We start from the raw sequence: 22,119 nt of genomic DNA, 5'->3' as shown, positions 1-22,119 counted from the left end.
GTTTGCTCTCTCCTTTCCCCTCAATCTCCAGGTCCTCTTCCCACCCGCCCCCTCCTCCCCCACAGAACAGCTTCTCTCCTCTCCATGGCAGCACAAGCCCCGCCCCATCCCAACCTCAGGGGCCCATTGGTCTGCCGGCCTGTCACTCACTCCCCTCCTCCCTCACCAGCTGGGGCTCAGGGTCCCAAGTTCCCAAGAAGGGAAAGGATGGAGGAACACAGGCAAAAGACTGGGGCAGTTAACAAGGGGAATGCTCCCTACCTGCTCCAGCTTCGCCCCACCTCTGGGCTGTCATCTCCCCACTGCTGCCCCTCCTGGTAACTGCATCATCTCCAGGCTATTCGGCTAAGACCACCAGGTCAGGCCAGGTCTTCACTGATGGGTTCAAGGGCCCTGTGACCTTTGACCTGGCCTGCGGCATATGTTGGCTGCAAGAACCTGCACCCTTCATTTATTCCTCCTCAAAATTTGACCGTAGGCCCGTTTTATAGAAAAAGAAAACTGACACACATACCAGGTTAGTCTCCCAGGTCAAGAATTCACATCTAAGAGGTGAGGCCAAGGTAAAAGAGGAGCCTAGGTACAGGATAAGGCCCCCAGATTCTCTCATCCCTTAGATTTCCCCAAACTGCTCCAGAGCTACTTGGCACCACACCCTACTGTTCTGGACAAAAAGCTTTCCCAGTGAAGAGCTGCTTATGAGCACTGAGCACTCCCAGCCCTATGCCCGCCCCATCTTGGGGACTCACCACAGAGTACCAGATGACCCGCACGCGTCCCAGGGTAGCTTCTAGAATAATCGTCAAGGGTACAGGGTTGCAGACTGCCAGGTGATATAGCACCATGTCCACCAGGGGGCGATGAGGGGCTCTGTCTGAATTGCTCTGCTGCGCCCCCAAGTGGATATTCCATGTCACCTGGGGTCCCAATTCCATCCTCTGCACCTGTCCCTCACGCAGGCCTGGTAGTGGGGCGGATAGACCTCTGCCCTATTTCCCAGAAGACCCAGGGACCAGCCTGGGAAATGGTAAGAGCTACAAAATCTCAGGCATGGCCCTAGACCTATGTCAACACCTACATTTCCAAAAGATCCCTGTTTGATTATTTGCAAGTTAAAAGAGCACTGTGCTGGTTCTAAATGCATTCTTATCCATAGCCCAGTGTGGTCCTTACCCCCGCATGGCCCAGCGTATGCAAGCTCACACTTCCTGGTCTATTTTCTCTCAATACATGTAAAGGAATCTCACCATCCCCAAGGAAAAGAGGAATACCTGACCTAGCCCAATCGGCTGCTTCTCAGCCCCTTTCACTGGCAAGCCCTGACCCGGAAGAACAGACTGGCTGACCTATGGCCAGATCCTGTGAGGCCAAGCAGCCAAAATCCCAGGAAAACTGCTCGAGTGTGGTTCAAAGTAATAATTAATTCCCAGTGTCCTGCCCCAGGGCAAACCAGTGAACTAAGTAACCCGGGTGGCCTAACACAGGGTGGGAGGGTGGGTCACTGTGCAGGATTCCAAGAGTCCCCAGAAGCTTAGGGGAAGAAGAGGCAAGCCAGGGTTTCTCCTCAGGAGCTGGTGGCAAGCAGGTCAGAGGCTGAAATGGAGGGCCATTACTTCACACTCCTCCAGGACCCAGGATTCTCTCAGACAGCCCTTAACTGTGTCAGTCAGGAGCCTCCAACCTAGACAGGCCCAGGAGGAACCTGCAGCCCAGAGTGGACAATGATTAACTACCTCAGGCCTTACCCCAGGGCCTCAGCAGTGCCAGCCCCTACACGGTCTACCAGACAGACCCGTGAGCAGAGAGCTCCTTCCCAAAGCCAGATGTTGACATTCATGAAAAATCTCCTACTTCTAGGAACTGCACCCATGGGCACTGGAGGAAGGTTCAGGCAAGGAAACCAGCCAACTCTAAGTATCCTGGGATACCTGGGCAGCAAAAATAACCACCTTCAAATTGCATAATTTGATCGTGAGTTCACACAAATTCCTTCTCTGTAGCCTTCATCCCCTGGGGTTTGCACAGACAGTAGCTTCCCTTGTGGCCTTCCTGCAACACACACCTTTGTCTGGAGCCTGTGCCCACTGATATGCAGTGCAGTTCCTCTCCCACCCTGACCCTTCTACCTGGACCACACTCTACATAGAGGACGAATAAAGCCGTCTCCAAGCTTGGGCTGCTGCTGCCCTCCTCCGCCTGGAAGCCCTCCCCATCCCTGCCATATACCTCCTGGTTACTCAGACTTCAAAACCACATAGTCAAAGTCAGGAAGGCTCCTCCCAATACACTTCTGCTCCAAAATTAATAACCACATAGTTAGGGGCGCCTGGGTGTCTCAGTGGGTAAAAGCCTCTGCCTTCAGCTCAGGTCATGATCCCAGGGTCCTGGGATCGAGCCCCACATCGGGCTCCCTGCTCAGCAGGGAGCCTGCTTCTACCTCTCTCTCTGTCTACTTGGGATCTCTGTCAAATAAATAAATAAAATCTTTTAAAAAATAACCACAGGGCGCCTGGGTGGCTCAGTGGGTTAAAGCCTCTGCCTTCGGCTCAGGTCATGATCTCAGAGTCCTGGCATCTAGCCCCACAGCAGGGAGCCTGCTTCCTCCTCTCTCTCTGCCTGCCTCTCTGCCTACTTGTAATCTCTGTCAAATAAATACTTAAAAAAATTTAAAAATAAATAAATAAATAAAATAACCACATAGTTACACAAACCCTCTTGCCTAATGATACAGTAATTTTTTTCTATATGCAACACTTCTGTGCTTTACCTGTATTAACTCACTTATCTTGAAATGCAGAACATGTGGTCCCCGTTTTACAGATGCACAAACTGAGGCACAGAGAAATTAAGCAGCACAATACATACTGGACCAATGTGGCTTCCTCAAATGTTCAAGTCCCAAAAAAGTTAAGAACACACCAACTTACATATTCCTGGCAACAGGAGGAAATTAGCACCAGAAATCCGTATGTGATGGTGGACAGCAATCACCCTCACCTCTTCCCACCACTTCCTGGATAACACTGCCCCCAAGACAGGCCAACTGCTTTATCTAGTGTGATCTTTCCAGCGCTGGAGGCTAAGCAGCCTGGGTTACCTCCCTGGAAAGAGGTGGCACCTTCCAGGGGGTTTTTCCAGAGTAGTCATCGCTGTGCTAGCTTAAGAACTGTGCCTCCCCAACCCATGGCCATTAATAGTTCCCAGGTCCCTACCATTCACTCCACACAGTACAAAACCACTCTTAACCCCCGCCCGATCCTGAAGCAGGTCCTGTTATCAACCTGCTTTCAACAGGCTCAGATGAATTAATGAAGCCGCCCAACAGGGTGGAAGTGCCAAGACTCATGCCTAAGCAGTCCAGGGCACGTGGTGTAACTGCTGTGCCCGAGATAAGGCAGCCGAGATTTCTAGTTAAGAACAATGCATCACCCATCCCAGGGGCTACAAGAACTTCAGGACTGAGGGACAGGACCTAACAGCTGAGGGTTTACCTTCCCCAGAGGTAATGGTCTAACCTGGTGATGCGAGGTGAACTCTGACCCTTTCCCAGAGGCTAGGGTCAAGCACAGGATTTAGGGGCGGGCAGCATGGTGGGGTGGGCTCACCGGTGAGGTTCTCCCTGCAAGGCACTGCCTCATTAGTGCAGGGTGCCTGTGTCCCAACTGAACCAGGTCAGACATGTCCAAATGCAATGTGGCAGACAGAAGGATGGGTGGCACCCCCAATTAGACTCAGGGAGGAGGCCCAGGGACTCAACCCCCTCACCCCAATGCAGCTATAAAGCTGAGAAGTGAGGTCATTCATTTCCTCCAAGCAGGCACCAGCAGCATCTTGTAAATGGTAATTGCATTAATTAAATGCACAATACAGGAAGGGGGAATGGTTGGCATGATGGGGAAGTGGGTAAAGGGGGCCACATGGTCATCCCAGCCCCACCCTGAGTCCCCCAGGGCTTAGAGGTTTAGTGCAGTAGAACAAGAGGTTGAAAGATATTCCCACCACCCCTATTTTAAAAAGTCCTTCTAGGGCCACCTGGGTGGCTCAGGTCATGATTCCAGGGTCCCGTGTTCGAGCCCCACTCATCGGGCTCCTTGCTCAGCAGGACCTGTTTCTCCCTCTACCACTCCCCCAGTTTGTGTTCCCTCTCTTGCTGTGTCTATCAAATAAATAAATAAAAACTTAAAAAAATAAAAAACAAAAGTCCTTCTCTACAGCCTGTGGGAGGGACACCTAGGCTACTGAATCCTCTCCACCCCAACCACTCAGGTCTGTTCCATTGTCCAAGATCCTGAAATAGTGATGGAGCAATTACTATGCATCTCATGCAAAGCCAGAGCTTACGCTCAGGATTCCCCATTTTGCAGGTAAGTAAAGTGAAGCCTGAGAGGAAGCAAATGGGCAGCTCCTTGCCCAGGCTTGTAGGGCGACTAAGTCATGGAGATTTAGGCCTAACCCATGAGCCAGACCTTAAAGACATTTCAAAACTAATATATATGCTAAGTACAATATTATAGTGAAGCCTGAGGAGGGACACCTCACCCAAGTAAAGAGAGAAAGGAGGGTAACCCAGGAAGTGGAAACAGTAAATACAAAAGGTAAGGGGGCTGGAGAGAGGCTGCCCACCTAGCTGGTGGCAGGGCACAGTTTCCCAGAGGTCGGGGCCTTTGCCTCATCTTTAGGAATCTTTGCTCAATTCTGGAAACAGCCAGATTTATAGGCAAGCTGGAATGAAAATGCCTTCACTGTCTTTCTCAAACCCCAGTCTTAGCCATTTGTGAAATGAAATGACCCCACCTAATTCCCTGGGTGGCTGGCCCTAGGAATCCCACAGGAGAGGACACAACCCTGAGAAGCTGGGGCGTCCACATTTTCCTGTGCCATCTTGCCAGACTTCCCAGGTCTGCCTCGCCAAGGGAGGCATCCCTTCATCGTGGGTGATTCAAAAGGGAATGTGGATTGCTCAGTGCCTCCAGGCTGAGGCTGCCTGCACCACTGTCGCTGTGCAGTAGAAACAGGGCTTTAGTATAATGATCAGAATTACCAAAACAACTGATCCACTCAGGGGTCAAATCAGACAAGCATAAAATACTAGCCACAGGAACCTGATCCTTAGAGCATCGCTCCTATTACCAATAAGCTAACAGTTACCAATAAGCTAACAGAACACCTACACATTCCACAGTGGATTGGATTAAATCACTCTTTAGCTAATTCACGGAGAAAGAAAAACCGGGGTGCCTGGCTGGCTCAGTTGCAACTCTTGATCTTGGGGTTGAGCCCCACGTTAGGCACAGATTCCTGAAAAATAAAATCTTAATAGGAAAAACTAGGAATATACATTAAAGATCTGACAAGACACAGCAATTTAAATGGGAGTTTACAATCAAGTTTTTTGCCCTATAAACTAATGCGCTCAGCCCCCTTACCCTATGGTTCTTCGGGAAACTTGAGTGGTGTGCAAATGTGCAGAGGAAACCACCGCTGACTCAGACAATCATGGGTGGGGCAGCATAAGGAGCTGAGGATTCAGAGAGATGCCATACCCACCCCCGTGGCCATGTGTCCCTTAGAAGGCTGGAGCCAGAGAGCTCTGTGTCCTCTCCCTTAGGGGGTTAAGGGAAGACAAGACTGGTATTCTGTAAAGTCCCCGCCTTGGTGCTGCCCCTCACAGTAGGTTACTCCTGTTGTCACAGCCAAGGCCTTAAATCTCAACTGTCTGCACCCAGAGGCAGTGGGGTCAGAGATGCAGCCTTTAAGATGGCAAACTGACAATAGGATCCAAAATGCCACATGTCCATATCCTGTTACATAGGCTTCTACTGCGAGCCATCGACCCAGCCCAAAGCTCTCACCAAGACCTATGTGCAAGGATGGTCACCGTGGTCCTGTTTATCATGGCAAAATCTGCAGACACAGCACCAGCAAAGGCAACCAGCTAAATCCCAGACAGCTGTACCGCACTGCTAGTGAGAGACAGTGGAACGAGGTACCAACTAGGAAATGAAGCTGTGCCAAGTGAAGTCTGGACAATAACACAATCTCAGCTGTTAATGTTAACATAGGCATTAAGCCATGTTCCCCCAGCGTTTCTTTCTGGAACTGTTAAGAGTCAGGGCTCTCGGAAGGGTAGCTTAGGAGTGAACTACCATATGCCTGTGTTATTTTACAGTCAGATTCTGTCCTAGAAACATTTCTTCCTTTGAAAACAGCCATTCAAGTTCTGTCACTCTGAGTTACTTATAGTGGCGCCTGGGTGGCTCAGTCCATTAAGCCCAGGGTTCTGAGATCAAGTCCAGCATAAGGCTCCTCACTCAGTGGGGAGTCTACCTCTGCCCTCTGCCTCTCACCCTGCTCATGCTCTAATAAATGAATAAATCTTTAAAAAAAAATTTTTAAATAAAGTTACTTATATATAGTAAGAGGTAGGCATATCATTTTTCCCTATGAAGAAAGCCCTGGGGCCCCTGGGTGGCTCTGTAAGTCAAGCGTCTGCTTCCCCAGGGGTGAGGGTCCCTGCTCCTGACCCTGCTCCATGAGGAGTCTGCTTCTCCCTCTTCCTCAGCTCCTCCCCCTACTCCTGTGATCTAGCTCTCACTCGGGTGCACTCTCAAATAAATTAACCAACCTTTATAAAAAAAGAAGAAAATTAACCTAAACACCTGTAGTGACACATATGTCCCAACTCCATTTCCTTTAAAAAGTTCCCATATGAATGTAGAATGTTTCTGGGCTTACTACTCTTTTTGGTATTTATTCCTTGCCTTCCCCTTTAGTCACTGTAGCACTCCTATGTGCCAGCGCTGGCCTGCTAACCTTAAGTTTTGTCAATCTCATTAGAGATCTTGAAAATCCCTTAGTTGGGGGGCGCCTGGGTGGCTCAGTGGGTTAAAGACTCTGCCTTCGGCTCAGGTCATGATCCGAGGGTCCTAGGATTTTTTTTTAATCTTTTTTTTTTTTTAAGATTGTATTTATTTATTTGACAGAGTGAGAGAGAGATCACAAGTAGGCAGAGAGACAGGCAGAGAGAGAGGAGAAAGCAGGCTCCCGCTGAGCAGAGAGCCCAACACGGGGCTCAAGCCCAAGACCCTGGGTTTATGACCTGAGCCGAAGGCAGAGGCTTTAACCCACTGAGCCACATGGGCGCCCCCGAGGGTCCTAGGATTGAGGCCCACATCAGGCTCTCTGCTCAGCAGGGAGCCTGCTTCCCGCCCCCCCCCCCCCCCGCCACAACCCCGCCTGCCTCTCTGCCTACTTGTGATCTCTCTGTCAAATAAATAAATAAAATCTTAAAAAAAAATAAAAACAAATGTAGAAACAAAGCTAATAAAAACTTTAAAAATCCCTTAGTTGGCACATCTTCTCATTTTCTATTTCCCTCTTCTGGACCCAGATTTTTCTAGGGAGCCTAACTATCCATGCAAATAAATTTACACAACACTTCTAGTTGATTCAACACAGAAGGACTTTTATCACCCACTCTACAATGATCAGTAAGTCCTTGTATGTATTTTATTTTTTTTTTTTTTTCCTTGTATGTATTTTAAAAGACAAAACTGGGAGCAGTGGCACCTGGCTGGCTCAGGCAGAACACACAGCTCTTGATCTCAGGGTTGTCGAGTTTGAGCCCCACATTGGGTGTAGCGATTAAAAAGAAAGACAAGGGCACCTGGGTGGCTCAGTGGGTTAAAGCCTCTGCCTTCAGCTCAGGTCATGATCCCAGGGTCTTGGGATGGAGGCCAGCATAGGGCTCACTGCTCAGCAGGGAGCCAGTTTCCTCCTCTCTCTCTGCCTGCCTCTCTGCCTATTTGTGATCTCTGTCAAACAAATAAATAAAATCTTAAAAATAAAATAAAAAGACAGACAAAATTTTCACAATACAAAGAAAAACTATGGGATAGCAAGTTAGGAGAGATGGGTGAAGATGGTGAAAAGATACAAACTCCCAGTTATACATCAAGTCCTGGGGAGATAATGTACAGCACGGTTACTAAAGCATTGTGTTATTTGGAAGCTGTGGACAGCAGACCTGGAAGTCCTCATCACAAGAAATAAAGTGGGGCACCTGGGTGGCTCAGCTGGTTAAGCATCTGCCTTCAGATCAGGTCATGATCCCAGGGTCCTGAAACTGAGCCCTACATCCATCTCCCTCCTCAGCAGGGGGCCTGCTTCTCTCTCTCCCATACTCACGTTCTCGCTCTCTCAAATAAATAAAAAGAATCTTAAAATATATATATATATATAAAATAAACGTGAGGTTTATAAAATAACGGAATTACACAGTATAACTAGCTTTTGGAAAAAAGCCCATTATCTCACAGAAGCCACTTCTTTAAAAGCCAGCTCTAAGTACCTGGTATGGGTTTGGGTCTGCCCATCTCAACCCGATGATGAATGAGGCAGGTCTGAGACAGAGTAGTGGGTACAAGGAGGTCCTCTGGAGGGTCCTAACCCAGCAGCACATCGGTGCAATCTTGCCACTTCTGTGGGTCCAAGCCAGGTGGGGACAAATTTCTCAAAGAAATTTAACATCATCAATCCACATTCTACTCCTTGCTTAGCTGTGTGGCCTTAGAGAATGGTGATAATCATATTTAATACTGAGCAATCACTCTGTATTCTGCTTACAGCTTAACACATAACATCCTAGGGCAGATCCGGACACTGGGAAAGGCCACCTTTTGTTTTTGGGTTTTCTTTGGTTTTTTGTTTTTTTTTTTTAAGATTTTATTTACTTTGAGTGAGTGGGTGAGAGCATGAGAAGGGAGAGGGTCAGAAAGAAGCAATGGAGCGCCTGGCTCAGTACCTTAGAGCCTCTGTCCTCGGCTCAGGTCATGGTCCTGCGGTCCTGGGATTGAGCCCCGCATCAGGCTCTCTGCACAGCGGGGAGCCTGCTTCCCGTCTCTCTGCCTGCCTCTCTGCCTACTTGTGATCTCGGTCAAATAATTAAATAAAATCTTTAAAAAAAAAAAAAAAGAAAATCAAAGAAAGAGAAGCAGACTCCCTACTGAGCAGTGAGGCTGTTGCTGACTCAATCCCCGGACACCAGGACCAAGACCTGAGCCAAAGGCAGTCCCTTAACCAACTGGGCCACCCAGGCGCCCCAGGGAAAGGCCACTCTTACCCATGCATCAGATAGCTGTTCCTGTTAGGATTCAGGAGCCATGCTCAGCACCGAGAATCCCAAGTGACAAAGGGCAGACAGCCCAGACTCATGGAGATTCCAGCTGGTTTAGGAGGATGGTAGGGAAAAGGCTAGTTGTTGTTAGACGAAATAAGGTTGGTCCACTCCAAAACCTACACTGCTCTTTCTTCCACTATATATATAGAGACCCTTTCGCCAAAAGCTCAATAGGACAAAATTTTGCCCATGTGTGCCCCCAAAATGTGCGCATTTGCTCAGAATCTTCCAAACCCTATCATCCAGCTGTGGCATGCTGCCTCCCACGTAAGCCAGAAAACCTGCCACGGCACCTGGCCATTCAGGCATTGAGCCTAGTTAACACTCCGTTTCTCACCACAGCCCAGGGGAGCCGGCTTCCTTCTGCAGCTTGCCCTTTAATGTCTGGTCCGGCTTCCAGAGCTGCAGGCACAGGACTCCGGCAGACCAATACCTTAGTCAAGCCACAAAGCACACCCTCACGGAGCTAGGAAGCCAGGGCATCAGTACTATGCTAGCTGCTGAAAACACCAACCACGAAGCCATCATCCCTTCTCCAGGAGCTGGAAGACTGGATTCCAGCTCCAGCTGTGGCCCAAGCATGCCCACTTTCATCAGCAACAAATGCTGCTTAGGAAAAAGGGGGTGCCTGGGTGGTTCAGTGGGTTAAAGCCTCTGCTCAGGTCATGATCTCAGGGTCCTGGGATCGAGCCCCGCATCGGGCTCTCTGCTCAGCGGGGAGCCTGCTTCCTCCTGTCTCTCTGCCTGCCTCTCTGCCTGCTTGTGATCTCTGTCTGTCAAATAAAAAAATAAAATCTTAAAAAAAAAAAAAAAGCTTTCTGGCAGGGGGCAGCTGGGTGGCTCAGTCAGTTAAGCGTCTGCCTTCAGCTAAGGTCCTAATCTCTGGGTCCTAGGTTCAAAGCCTACATCAGGTTTCCTGCTCAATGGGGAGTGCTTCTCGCTCCCTCTCTCTACATCCCTGCATCTGTCTCTCTGCTCAGCAGGGAGCCTGCTTCGCCCTCTCTCTGCCTGCCTTTCTGCTACTTGTGATCTGTCCAATTTAAGAAAAAAATTTTTTTAAAAGAGACCCGATAAAACTCAGAAGGTGGGGCTGCAGGGTAGATGGGAAGAACAGGTCAGACTGTTCTAGAGGCCACGGCCTCTCCTCCAGTAAGACTGAGACAGAGGATACCTCCCTGAGCCTGAGAACTGCCCAGTCCCCTTTCCCTGAAGCCAGGCCTCCACCTCCCAGGTAGGGCACTAGAAAATCCCTCTGCTCTGGGGAAGCAGACAGACCCAACAACAGAGAACATCCTTCACATTTTGGGAGGCCCAAAGGTAAATCCAAGTCACTGACCCACAAAGCAATGCCCCAGTTCAAATCTCAGACAATTTTGGTCTTTCTCAATCATGAAGATCAAGTTCAAAACTTAAATATTAAAAACGAGAACAGTTTAAAAAAAAAACAAAAAAACCTCAAAACATGGGACGGAAAACTAAACTCCAGAATTATCTTCAAGGAGATAAAAGATCCCAAAAAAACAAGATGAGGACATCACTGCAAAGGGAATTTCTGGGACAAGAACTCTTCAAAACCTAAAAGACAAAAGGGGCATCTGCAGTCAGTTGAGTCATGATCATGGTCATGATCTGAGTGTCCTGGGATCCAGACCTGCATTGGGTTCCCCTCTCCATGGGGGAGGCTGCTTGAAGATTCTCTTCCTCCCTCTCCCCTTGCCCATATATGCTCTAAAAATGTTTCTTAAAGATTTTATTTATTTGAGAGAGCTGAGGGATAAGCAGACACCTCTCTGACTGCAGATCCTGACTGGGCCTTGATCCTGTGACCCTGAGACATGACCTGAGCTAGAAGACCCACTGAGCTACCCAGGCAACCCGAAGAAAATTGTCCCACTGAGCTGACAATAACAATAACACAGAGGGAGAGATAAGCAGGCTCCCCACTGAGCAGGGAGCTCCCAGGGGGCTGGATCTCTGGGATCATGACCTAAGCCAAAGGCAGATGCTAAAAGGACTGAGCCACCCAGGCACCCTAAAATTATCTTTTGAAAAAGGGAGAATGGGGCGCCTGGGTAGCTCAGTGGGTTAAAGCCTCTATCTTCGGCTCAGGTCATGGTCCCAGGGTCCTGGGATCGAGCCCCAAATCGGGCTCTCTGCTCAGCGGGGAGCCTGCTTCTCCCTCTCTCTGCCTGCCGCTCTGCCTACTTGTGATCTCTATCAAATAAATAAATAAAATCTTTTTTAAAATAAAATAAAATTTAAAAGGGAGGGATGCCTGGTTAACACTTGGTTAACCTCTGCCTTTGGCTCAGGTCATGATACCAGAATTGCCACATCAGGTTCCCAGCTCAGTGGGACAATTTTTATTTTTTTATTTTTATTTATTTTTATTTTTTTTATTTTATTTATTTTTATTTTTTATTTTATTTTATTTTATTTTTATTTCAATTCCCTAGACAGGCCACCCTCATTCTTTACTTATTCCCTGGAAAAAAACTCAGGAATACTAACTTGGATAACTAGGATGTTTCCCTCAAGAAGTAAATAACCACTTCCCAATATTTGGGCGTTTACTACAAATGTGCAGTTTTGTTTGTTTTTTTCCCTAAGTAATCTCTCTACCCGACGTGGGGCTTGAACTCACAACCGGAGATCAAATGAGCCACATGTTCTTCCAACTAAGCCAGCCAGGGGTCCCCGTAACATACAACATTTACTGAATTTTTTAATCTATAGCAACTCCACTGACTTAAACATCCCCTGCTATTGGCCAAGCATTGTTGGCCTCTTGTACAAATGGAGCAACTGAGATGAAGCCAGTGACTTATAAATGGAGTGAATAAGTGTTATGAACCCAGACTTGATTCTAATGCCCAAGCCCCTTTGTTGCTTCAGACGGATAATATAACCCAGGGAGTAACAGGCTTTTCATTAATACAGATGCCCCTGAACAACGCGGATTTGAATTACAGGTGTCTTCTAAGTTGATTTTTTTTTTTCAGTAAACATATTGAAAAATATTTTGGAGACTTGCAACAATTTGAAAAAATTCAGATGAACTGCACAGCCTATAAATACTTAAAAAAAAAAAAAACTTAAAAGTTAGGTATTGGGGCGCCTGGGTGGCTCAGTGGGTTAAGGCCTCTGCCTTCGGCTCAGGTCATGATCCCAGGGTCCTGGGATTGAGCCCCGCATCGGGCTCTCTGCTCGGCGGGGAGCCTGCTTCCTCCTCTCTCTGCCTGCCTCTCTGCCTACTTGTGATCTCTGTCTGTCAAATAAATAAATAAAATCTTAAAAAAAAAAGTTAGGTATTATTCTTAGAATAAATTATAAAATACAGGTAAAATACAAAATGTGTTAGAAGACTTATCAGTAATGTTTCTGGTCAACAGTAGGCTATTAAGTTTGGGGGAGTCAAGTTAAACTGGATTTTCAAGTGCAGGGTGTGGCGGGGGCTCAGTGCCCCTAACCCTGGCATTGTTAAAGGGTCAACTGAACTTAGGGCCCCCCTCTATTTTGTGAACTAACAACTAGGGATAAATGGAATCCAACTACACTGGGTAGGTGTGGACTTTAAACCCACTTCACAGACTGGAAGGACAATCTCCAGAAATTCGATCCTTATGCAGGCTCCCTCTACATTCACCAGGCCACTTCCTCCACGCACAGCCAGATAGATCCATGTGAACACCTGCAGTAGGCTTTCTCTCTTCTGGAGGAAGGAATGGCATCCCCAGGATGCCAGCGGAGGTGCAGTGTTCTGAACAGCACAAACCACCAAGGTGCGGAAGCAAGTGGACTGCGCAGTACCTCAGTCCCATCAACTACAGAAGGAAGAGGTCAGCCTCCCCAAGGAGACAAATCTGCCCATCACTTTACAAGGGAAAGGATGGTTTGCAAATGAAATGAATTCTGCACCTCTTTGGTCCACCAAGGAACTGGAAAATCAACCTGAGCTCACAATTTAAGAAAGACACACACACACACACACACACACACACACACACACACAATCTAACACAAAATCTAACTGATTCTGGCCAGAGCTGAAGCCCTCTACCTATCATGGGCTGCTGGAGGATGGCGGTACTTGTCACAGTACAGGACCCAGGAGGAGTTAAGAGATTTAACAAGGACTAGGTCTGAGGAAATCGAAAAAGGCGTGTAAGCCTGAAGGGTAGGACAGCTGGCTTGAGAGCTGGTCTGAGACAAAAGGAATCCAATCCTTTCCCTTTTTTTTTTTGAAGATTTTATTTATTCCTTTGTCAGAGCACAAGCAGGGGAAGAAGTAGGCAGAGCTTGAGAAGCAGGCTCCCTGCTGTCTGATGTCGGACTTGAACCCAAGACCCTGGGGATTATGACCTGAGCCAGATGCAGATGATTAACCAACTGAGCCACCCAGGCATCCCAGACAAAAGGAATCTTAAGGTTAAGTTTTCCTGAAACGAGAACTTGCCCAAACCCCAAATCTGAAGCAGGTCCCTAGGGCTGCAATGAGAGGTAACAGGCCCCTTTGGGTCACAGGTCCACGTGGCTAGAAGAAAGGAAGGGAAGCATCCTCCCCCACCCCCACCTCCCTTTCACCCCCTGCAGCTCCCAGAAACACTCCTCCCCCTCTTCTAGCCTTGAACGGGGGTGGCTGTGACTGGCTTTAAGGAGCAGGATGCAGGCAGCCCCCAACCCCTTTGTCTGGGCCCGCTCCACCCCAACGGGGAAAGGTAAAGGATCTCACTCACCTCTGCAATTATGCCTCCAAGGTAGGCCTCATGCTTTTTTTGGGGGGGGGGGGAGTAAAAATGGCCCCAACCCATAAAAGAAAACCCTGGCTCCTTTCAAAAGGCAACAAAGGCGTTCCTTCCTGCCAACTCCCAAATCGAGGACAATGATTTGGAAAAGCTTTCATAGCTGAGAGGAATAGAGTACCTAGAAGTCAGGCAGGAGAGGCGGGGCTGGCAGAGGTCCCTCCCTTCATCCCCCCCACCCCATTCTCATTAATGGCTCCCCTAAAAAAGAAGGGCTACTGGTTAAACACAGATGTCAACATTCATCACCCGCTACGCCAAGCACTAGCCCATCAAACCCTTACCCAAACCCAGTGTGGTAGGGGCTACTTACACCCCTCAGACATCTAAGGAACATGGAGGGTTAGAGGTTAAATCATGCATCGACTCATTTCATTCTTACACAACCTGGGGGTTATTAGTAAGATCATTCCTGTTTCACAGATGTAGTAACTATTAAACACAGAGGGAAATGAACTTGGTGTGACAGATTTAAACATGTGAGAACACCTATGCATGTCCTTAAAGAGGGCAGCCAGCTTACCACTCACAAGGATGCTACCAGTGGCAGACTTTCTCTGATTACTGTATACCAGCCCTTATAACATTAGTGCCATCATTTCCTTCCTGGAAAAATCATGGCAGCCTTGGAACCCAATGTGGGGTGGGGGGTGGTCTCAAGAAGCCACAGCAGGTGTTGGGGAGGAATGCAGGGGTAGCTCAGGGTCCTGGGCCCTCCACTTGAGGGCCCCAAAAGGAAAATCGCTCCTGGGCAAAATTACCATAGTCCAAACCCACAGCACCCAGAATAGAAAGGGCTCAAAAATTCATACTCTGTCCTTAACGGTCTTTACTTTATGCACCCTTTCAGATTGCAGGGTGGGGGGGATAAAGAACCACAGGGCTCTGCCTCTCAGCCCAAGGGATAAGGGGGAAAGGCAGGCTGGAGGTGGAAGCACAGGCCTGGTGCTGGGCCCAGACGGCTGCCCTTCTTCGCCACAGGTGAGTGACCCCAGCAGGAACGCCTCAGCCCAAGAGCGGCTCCCTGCTGCTAACTTGCTAAGTTCACCCCAGTCTTTCTCGGTTTCCACTTTTTCTCCTGAAGTGGGACTCAACACCTACCCTCCAACAACCTCAACAGGTGGGAAGTTGTTCTTCTGGGAGGCGGCGCTACAGCTTGAGACCTCAGTTTGCGGAGTGGGGGAAGTGGGATCAGCTCCATCCCGGAAGAGGGGAAAAATGGAAAGTGAGCCCCCAGGGCAGGCGGCGTGACCCGGGCAGGACTGCGCCACCCCGACTCGGCTCCTCCCCGGCCAGGTGCGCCAAGCGAGAGGGCAGCCAGCCCCGCCGTGGCTCGCCGGGGTGGCTCATCTAGGGAGGACCCCGAAAGACCGTCCCTCCGGCACACACCCTGGCTCACCCCGCCCGCACCCACATCCATTAGTAATAGAATATCCCGGTTGCGGGGGCGGGGAATGGACGGTCCCTCGCCTGAAACCCACACAGGTCCTAGTCATAACGGACGGACGCCCACCTTCCTGGCCGAACTCTTTCCCCCGCCTCTAAAGAGGCTCGCTCTGAAGCGGAGGCCAGGTAAGGACACTCCTCCCAATGAGGGGAACCTCTCCCCTCCACTTCTCTCCAGAGAGACAAATCCTCACCTCGACCCCAAGAAGGCCACCCCGTCTCCCTCCCTGGGGAGGAACCTCTCCCCCTCGGGGTCTTGGAAATACAGCAGGAGTATCCCTTCCACCCCTTCAAGAACATGCCCCCCCACCCCCATTTTTCTGTCTTGCCTCAGGTGGTCCAGGGGTCCGCTCCTCCCCTACAGTGCCGGGTCTCCACCCGGACGGGAGCCGCCTCCCCCGGACTTCCCAGGAAGAGGGTCCCTCCTGGCAGTCCCGGGACCCCTCTGCTGCCCCCTCCCCCACCAGTCCCCGGACCCCCGGACTGACGAGCCTCCCCGGGGCCACCAGGCGCTCACCTGCCGAGAACCTGGCTCGAGCGCCGCTCCGCGGTCGAGCCGCGGGTCGGGACAGCCTGGCGGGAGGCCGGCGGGCGGCCGAGCAGGGTGCTCGGCTCGCGAATCTCCGGCGCCGATCGCCGAACTACGTTTACTTGGGCCACTTAACCCCCGCGCTGCCGGCCTGGCGCGGCGGCCGCCCGCTCGCCGGCCTGCCAGTGGGCCGGTTGCGTCCGTCTGGGGGCGCTCGGAGCGTCCACGCGGGAAGCGGCCGCGGGGCTGGGGGGGGGCGGCTACTGCGCGGAGGTACCGCAGACCCAACCGGGCAGCGAGAGTGGGTGGGGAGGGGGCGGTGCCGAGGCCCCTTGTAACCCCAGCCAGGCGCTCGCCCCGCCCCCACCCGGGGGCGCCCCCGCCGCAGCCACTCAGAGCCGGCCCCGGGAGCGGGGGGCGGAACGAGGGGTGGGGACGAGGGAAATTTGAAATCACTTCGGAGCCTCCCCTCCGCCCCTCCTCCACAGGCACCGCCTCCTATCCCCCCCACTCCGCCTGCTAAATCACCCACCCGGTTAACTGGCTCTGATGGGGGTCTTCGCCGCCATCCCTCCAACAGACACACACATATACACACGCGGGGACTCCGCCGGGGACCCCCCTTTCCCCGCCCCCCACCCAGAGCAGGACACGAACGCACAGGTCTGGATGCACGACCCAGAGAGGGAAGGGCCCTCACTGGAGTCACACAGCAGCGGAGTCTCTCTGCCCCCATCTCCAGCCGCAATGCCACCTGGGCGCTGCCCTGCCCCAGCCAGTCAGTCACCCCCTCTGGACCCTCTGAACAGTCAGTCCTTCCTTCCTCCCACCCTGCTGGGCCTTTGTCAGCCATCTTGAGGGGAGGGGAGAGGAGAGGAGGGGAGGGAAAAGGAGAGCCGACGGGGAAGGCGGCCAGGTCCTTGGCTGCCTGGGTTCTCAGGTCCAGCCGGCCTCACCAGCAGAAGGAGAAGCCCCACTCTTAGGGCTCAAGTGCCTCTGTCCTTAAAGAGCGTTGAACTATTGGAAAGCAGCACTTCCGAACATTTATCGTACCTGGTATTTGTATTCATATATTTGTTTATCTGCTTATTGTGTGTCTCTCCGCAGGTTATATTGTGAGGCAGGGTCTCCGTGTATCTTAGGGCACAGAAGATGCTTAATAAATATGTGTTGAATGAACGAATGAAAGAAAAATGAATGATAACAAGGTGGCCTACAAGGCCCTATAAGAGCGGGCTCCTGCCTGCCTTTCCAGGCATTTCCAATCCACTCCCCTCCCCCACTTCACTCCACCTTCTCACCTCTTGGCTGTTCCTCAAACACATCAAGCATGCTCCTGGACATTCCTTGTCCAGAGAACTCTGCATGGCCAGTGTCTCACCCTTCTATTCTCTTCCAAAAGGTCACCTTCTAGAGATGCTTTTCCTGACCACCCCACCTAACAGCCTCCCCACTTCATCCCTCCTATCTGATTTCATTCCCTTTGTAGCACACAGAGCTATTGCTTTTTTTTTTAAGATTTTATTTATTTATTTGAGAGAGAGAATGAGCATGGGGGTGGGGGGTGCAGAGGGAGAAAGAGAAGCAGACTCCCTGCTGAGCAGGGAGCCAGAGAGATCATGACTTGAACTGAAGGCAGATGCTTAACCAACTGAGCCATCCAAGCACCCCACGCAGAGCTATTTCTTCTTTATTTTTTTATTAACATATAATGTATTATTTGCTCCAGGGCCACACAGAGCTATTTCAAATTGTTTTGGGTATTTCCTTGTTTACATCTTTCTTTTTCTTGTTTTTTTTTCTTGTTACACACACACACACACACACACACACTATAAACCATACTCCATGAGGGCAGAAACCACATCTGTCTAGTTGCAAGCTGTATTTCCAGTGCCCACAGGAGGAGCTGAATACACGTTTATTGAATGAACGAAAGAACACGGGTTTCCTGCCTCCAGGACTCCAGCTCTCTGAGTAAAACCGCAGCTTTCTCCCTTCATCTCCTACCAGGTATTGCAAATAACAAAATGGCCAATTATTTGGAATCGTAGACATTTCTAAACCTATTGGATATTGTCCTACTTAGGAAACTGGATGGAGTTTAAGGAAATATGAGCGATGGGAGGACCTCCTGTGAATGAGCAACAGGAACTTCTTGGCCTCTAGCACAAACAGCCAAAATTCAGTTCCAGTGTAGGAAGAAGGGGATCTCTCAAGAGGGGCTGTAGCTTGTCCCCACCATCGGAGGTATGCCTTTAGGGAAAAGAAATATATAAGCGGTGGGCCTGTGGGGAGGGCTGCTGGGCCTGTTTTCTGATCCATAAGCCAAGACCTTTCCACGTGGCAAAGATATCTGTACTACTGAGAAAGCTTGGGCGGCCTAGTTTAGATGCCAGAGGGTTGGGTTTCCCGGGACATGGCAGACATTTCTGGGGACAGCAGACCACCTGATTTCAGGAAGAAAAATAGGAGAGGGTCTCAATGAACAAGTGTTCTGAGTCCTATCATTTGGAAAGGAGGGAGAATGCCAAGAGAACGAGTAAAAGAAAAATGGCATGATATCTCCCTAGGGCACAGATTTATAGTTTGCAAAGTTAATTCATTATATTTACCACCTCATTTGAGCCTCAGAGACACTTCACGAGGAGTCAGGGCAAGGAGAAGCAGGGCACCTTTTCAGATGAGGAGACTGAGGCCCAGAGAAGAGAGGGACTTGTGCAAAGTGAGTCAGCCAGACAGCCTGACCTTGACTGAGCACCTGCTAAGCAGCGGGCAGCTGGCTAGGAATTCAGACAGGAAAGCCCATAGCTTACCTGTTGGGTAGGGAGTACAGAAAATGAATGTAAATAAGCAAATAAGCGGGGCGCCTGGGTGTCTCAGTGGGTTAAAGCCTCTGTCTTCTGCTCAGGTCATGATCCCAGGGTCCTGGGATGGAGCCCCACATTGGGCTCTCTGCTCAGCAGGGAGCCTGCTTCCCTCTCTCTCTGCCTGCCTCTCTGCCTACTTGTGGTCTCTGTCTGTCAAATAATAAATAAAATCTTTAAAAAAAAAAAAAACTAAGCAAATAAGAGACTATCTGGTGTAGATCAATATGGGACAAGGATAAAATGGAGACAGGATTGATGGAGCCAGGGGAAGACCTAGGTCAGGATTCAGCTATGGACGGCATGTGCTAGGGGCCAGGATGGCACTGTAGCCAGAGCAGAGGGAATGAAAAGGGGAGAAACAATAGGGGGCCAGGTCTTGTAGGACAAATAAGCCATGGCAGGGATTTTGGATGTCACCATTTAAGCCATGATCTGACTCAAATGTTTAAGTCAGATCCAAGTGGACAGGTAGATGGGGGGGAGACCTGATTGGGAAAACTGGGAATGGTAGCCTGGATCATGGTGGGAGCAGAGGAGGTAGAGAAAAGTGACTGAATTGGGGATAGATTGTGGAGATTGGGCCAAGGGGTGCTGATGACTCCAGGGGGTAAAGGGAGGGATAGCATCAAAGGTGGCCCCTAGAGTTTTAGCCTGAGCACCTGGGGGAATGGTGGTGGCATTTACCTAAACAAGGAAGATTTACATAATGTGGATTTGGAGGGGAGCTCAGCCGGTCTGCCTTGGCCTCATGAATGTGGACTCACACTGTGGTCGGGGCTGGTACATGGTCCCCTGACTCTGTCCAATGCTCCTTTCAGTGACTGGGTGGTAGGGCATACCATATACATCTCCTACACCACACCCCCTCCTCCAGCACTCATTCTCAGTGGGGCAGACCCTATGTCCATCAAACACTATGGGTTGAATTCCACCTCCAAGGTTGCAGGAATCTGCTAAGTTACCTGGTCTCTCTGAGCCTCAGTTTTCCTCAGCCAAAGGGAGAGAATAAATACTTCATTGCCCCTGGGACCAATGAATGAATCATTAAATGAAAACATTGGTGCTGGATTACCCAGACAGGCAGGCAAGGCTCCAGCCCCCAAAGAAATATTTTTATGAAAGATTTTGCCTTTTTTCCCTCATGATCCCCATGATCCCCAAGGTTTTGCTTTTTGATGTTGAAAGAACCACACAGTTGGGGAGCCTATCTGGCTCAGTCAGTGGAGAGTGAGTGCAACTTTTGATCTCGGGGTCTTGAGTTCAAGCCCCATGTTGATGGGCATAGAGATTACTTAATAAAAATAAATAAAATTCATATAGCTGTTACTACACAGATAAACACACACACAGGCAGTGGAGAACATGGACGATCAGAAGGAAAACCAGTTTCTAGACCGATTTCAAGTCTTCCCGTGGTTGTGCACTGGTGAAACTGTGTTTCTTTCTTTCTTTTTTTTTTTAAGATTTTTATTTATTTATTTGACAGAGATCGCAGGTAGGCAGAGAGAGAGAGAGGAGGAAGTAGGCTCCCTGTGGAGCAGAGAGCCAGATGCGGGGCTCGATCCCAGGACCCTGGGATCATGACCTGAGCCGAAGGCAGAGGCTTTAACCCACTGAGCCACCCAGATGCCCCTGAAACCGTATTTCTTTATAAAATTTGTCCAAAGGGGGGTCTGGGTGGTTCAGTGGGTTAAAGCCTCTGCCTTTGGCTCAGGTCATGATCTCAGGGTCCTGGGATTGAGCCCCACATCCTTTGTCTGCTCAGCAGGGAACCTGCTTCCCTTCCTCTCTCTGCCTGTCTCTCTGCCTACTTGTGATCTCTGTCAAATAAATAAATAAAACCTTTGAAAAAAAAATTTTGTTTTAACAGGGGTGCCTGTCTGGATCAGTCGACAGAGCGGTGGACTCTTGACCTCCAGGTTGTGAGTTCGAGCCCCACGTTGGGTGCAGAGATTATTTAAGAATAAATCCATAAAAAATAAAATAAAATAAATCTATAATAATAATAATAATAATAAAATCTTTAAAAATAAACAATAAGTAAAAATAAAAATTTATTGTAGTAAATCACAATCATTATACTCATCATCATGGCAATTAATGTTTATTAAGGAGACAACAAAAATTCTGTGATTAAAGGTCATGTTTCATCATCCGAAAAAAAAAAAACCATAGATAAGGGAATGTCCTTGCTCTTAGGAAATAAACACTAAAGTATTTAGAGGTAAAGGGGCACACTGTCATCAGTTTGCCCTTAAATGGTTCAGAAACAACAATATGGTAGGTATCAGAGAGGGAGAATGTAAAGCAAATGCAGGAAAATGTAAACAAAAGGAAAATATGACTAAAAAGACATTCATTCATGAGTTCCTATTACTAGTCCTACAACTCTTCTATAAATGAGAGATTATATCAAATAAAAAGATGCCCCCAGGGGCGATTGGGTGGCTCAGTGGGTTAAAGCCTCTGCCTTCAGCTCAGGTCATGATCCCAGGGTTCTGGGATGGAGCCCTGAGTCAGGCTCTCTGCTCAGCAGGGAGCCTGCTTCCTCCTCTCCCTCTCTCTGCCTGCATCTCTGCCTACTTGTGATCTCTGTCAAATAAATAAATAAATACATAGATCTTTTAAAAAAAAATGCCCCCCCAAAATTAATGTTTAAAAAAAAACAAAACACAGGCGTCCATAGAGCACACACCTCTTAATTTCAGGGTGGTGAGTTCGAGCTCCATGTTGGGCATGGAGATGGAGCCTACTTAAAATAAAACTTTATGGGCACCTGGGTGGCTCAGTCGGTTAAGCATCCGACTTTTGATTTTAGCTCAGGTCTTCATCTCAGGCTCTGAGTTCAAGCCCCGCGTTGCGCTCCGTGCTTTAATTAGTTAATTAATTATTATATTAAAAATCAAAAATAGGGATGCCTGGGTGGCTCAGTTTGTTAAGGAGCTGCCTTTGGCTCAGATCACGATCCCAGCGTCCTGGGATCGAGTCCTGCATCAGGCTCCTTGCTTGGCTGGGAGCCTGCGTCTCCCTCTGCCTCTGCCTGCTACTCTGTCTGCCTGTGCTCTCTCTCTCTCTGACAAATAAATAAATAAAATTTTTTTAAAAATAAAAAATAAAAAAAAGGGGTGCCTGCCTGGCTCAGCCAGTAGAGCATGTGACTCTTGATCTCGGAGTTATAACTTCGAGTCCCACATTGGGTGTAGAGATTACTTAAAAATAAAAGCTTTGAAAAAAAAATTTTTTTAAAGATTTTATTTATCCACTTGACAGAGACACAGGGAGAGGGAACATAAG

The 22,119-nt window shown here is 49.2% G+C and overlaps 1 protein-coding gene across 5 annotated transcripts in view; it reads right to left on the bottom strand.

Annotated features, from left to right (window-relative positions):
• The window catches only part of DNMT3B (DNA methyltransferase 3 beta), a 42,498-nt gene extending 26,260 nt beyond the window's left edge, over window positions 1-16,238 (bottom strand). For 2 of the 5 annotated variants that reach the window (XM_047746383.1, XM_047746386.1), the window contains exons 1-2: window positions 15,944-16,008; window positions 8,351-8,480 (exon numbers count right to left, since the gene is read on the bottom strand). In XM_047746383.1, the coding sequence (XP_047602339.1) occupies window positions 8,351-8,461 (111 nt within the window). In that variant the 5' untranslated portion in view covers window positions 8,462-8,480; window positions 15,944-16,008. Of the gene's footprint in view, window positions 1-8,350; window positions 8,481-15,943 lie in introns of all 5 variants that reach the window. The other 3 variants (XM_047746388.1, XM_047746389.1, XM_047746387.1) reach the window with 2 other exon arrangements.
• Window positions 16,239-22,119: the final 5,881 nt, after the last annotated feature.

The sequence above is a fragment of the Lutra lutra genome, chromosome 9 (assembly GCF_902655055.1).
Source record: "Lutra lutra chromosome 9, mLutLut1.2, whole genome shotgun sequence".
NCBI classification, from domain to species: domain Eukaryota; kingdom Metazoa; phylum Chordata; class Mammalia; order Carnivora; family Mustelidae; genus Lutra; species Lutra lutra.
The sequence above is the reverse complement of the archived record's forward strand: the minus strand, read 5'-3'. Positions and strand labels throughout refer to the sequence as shown.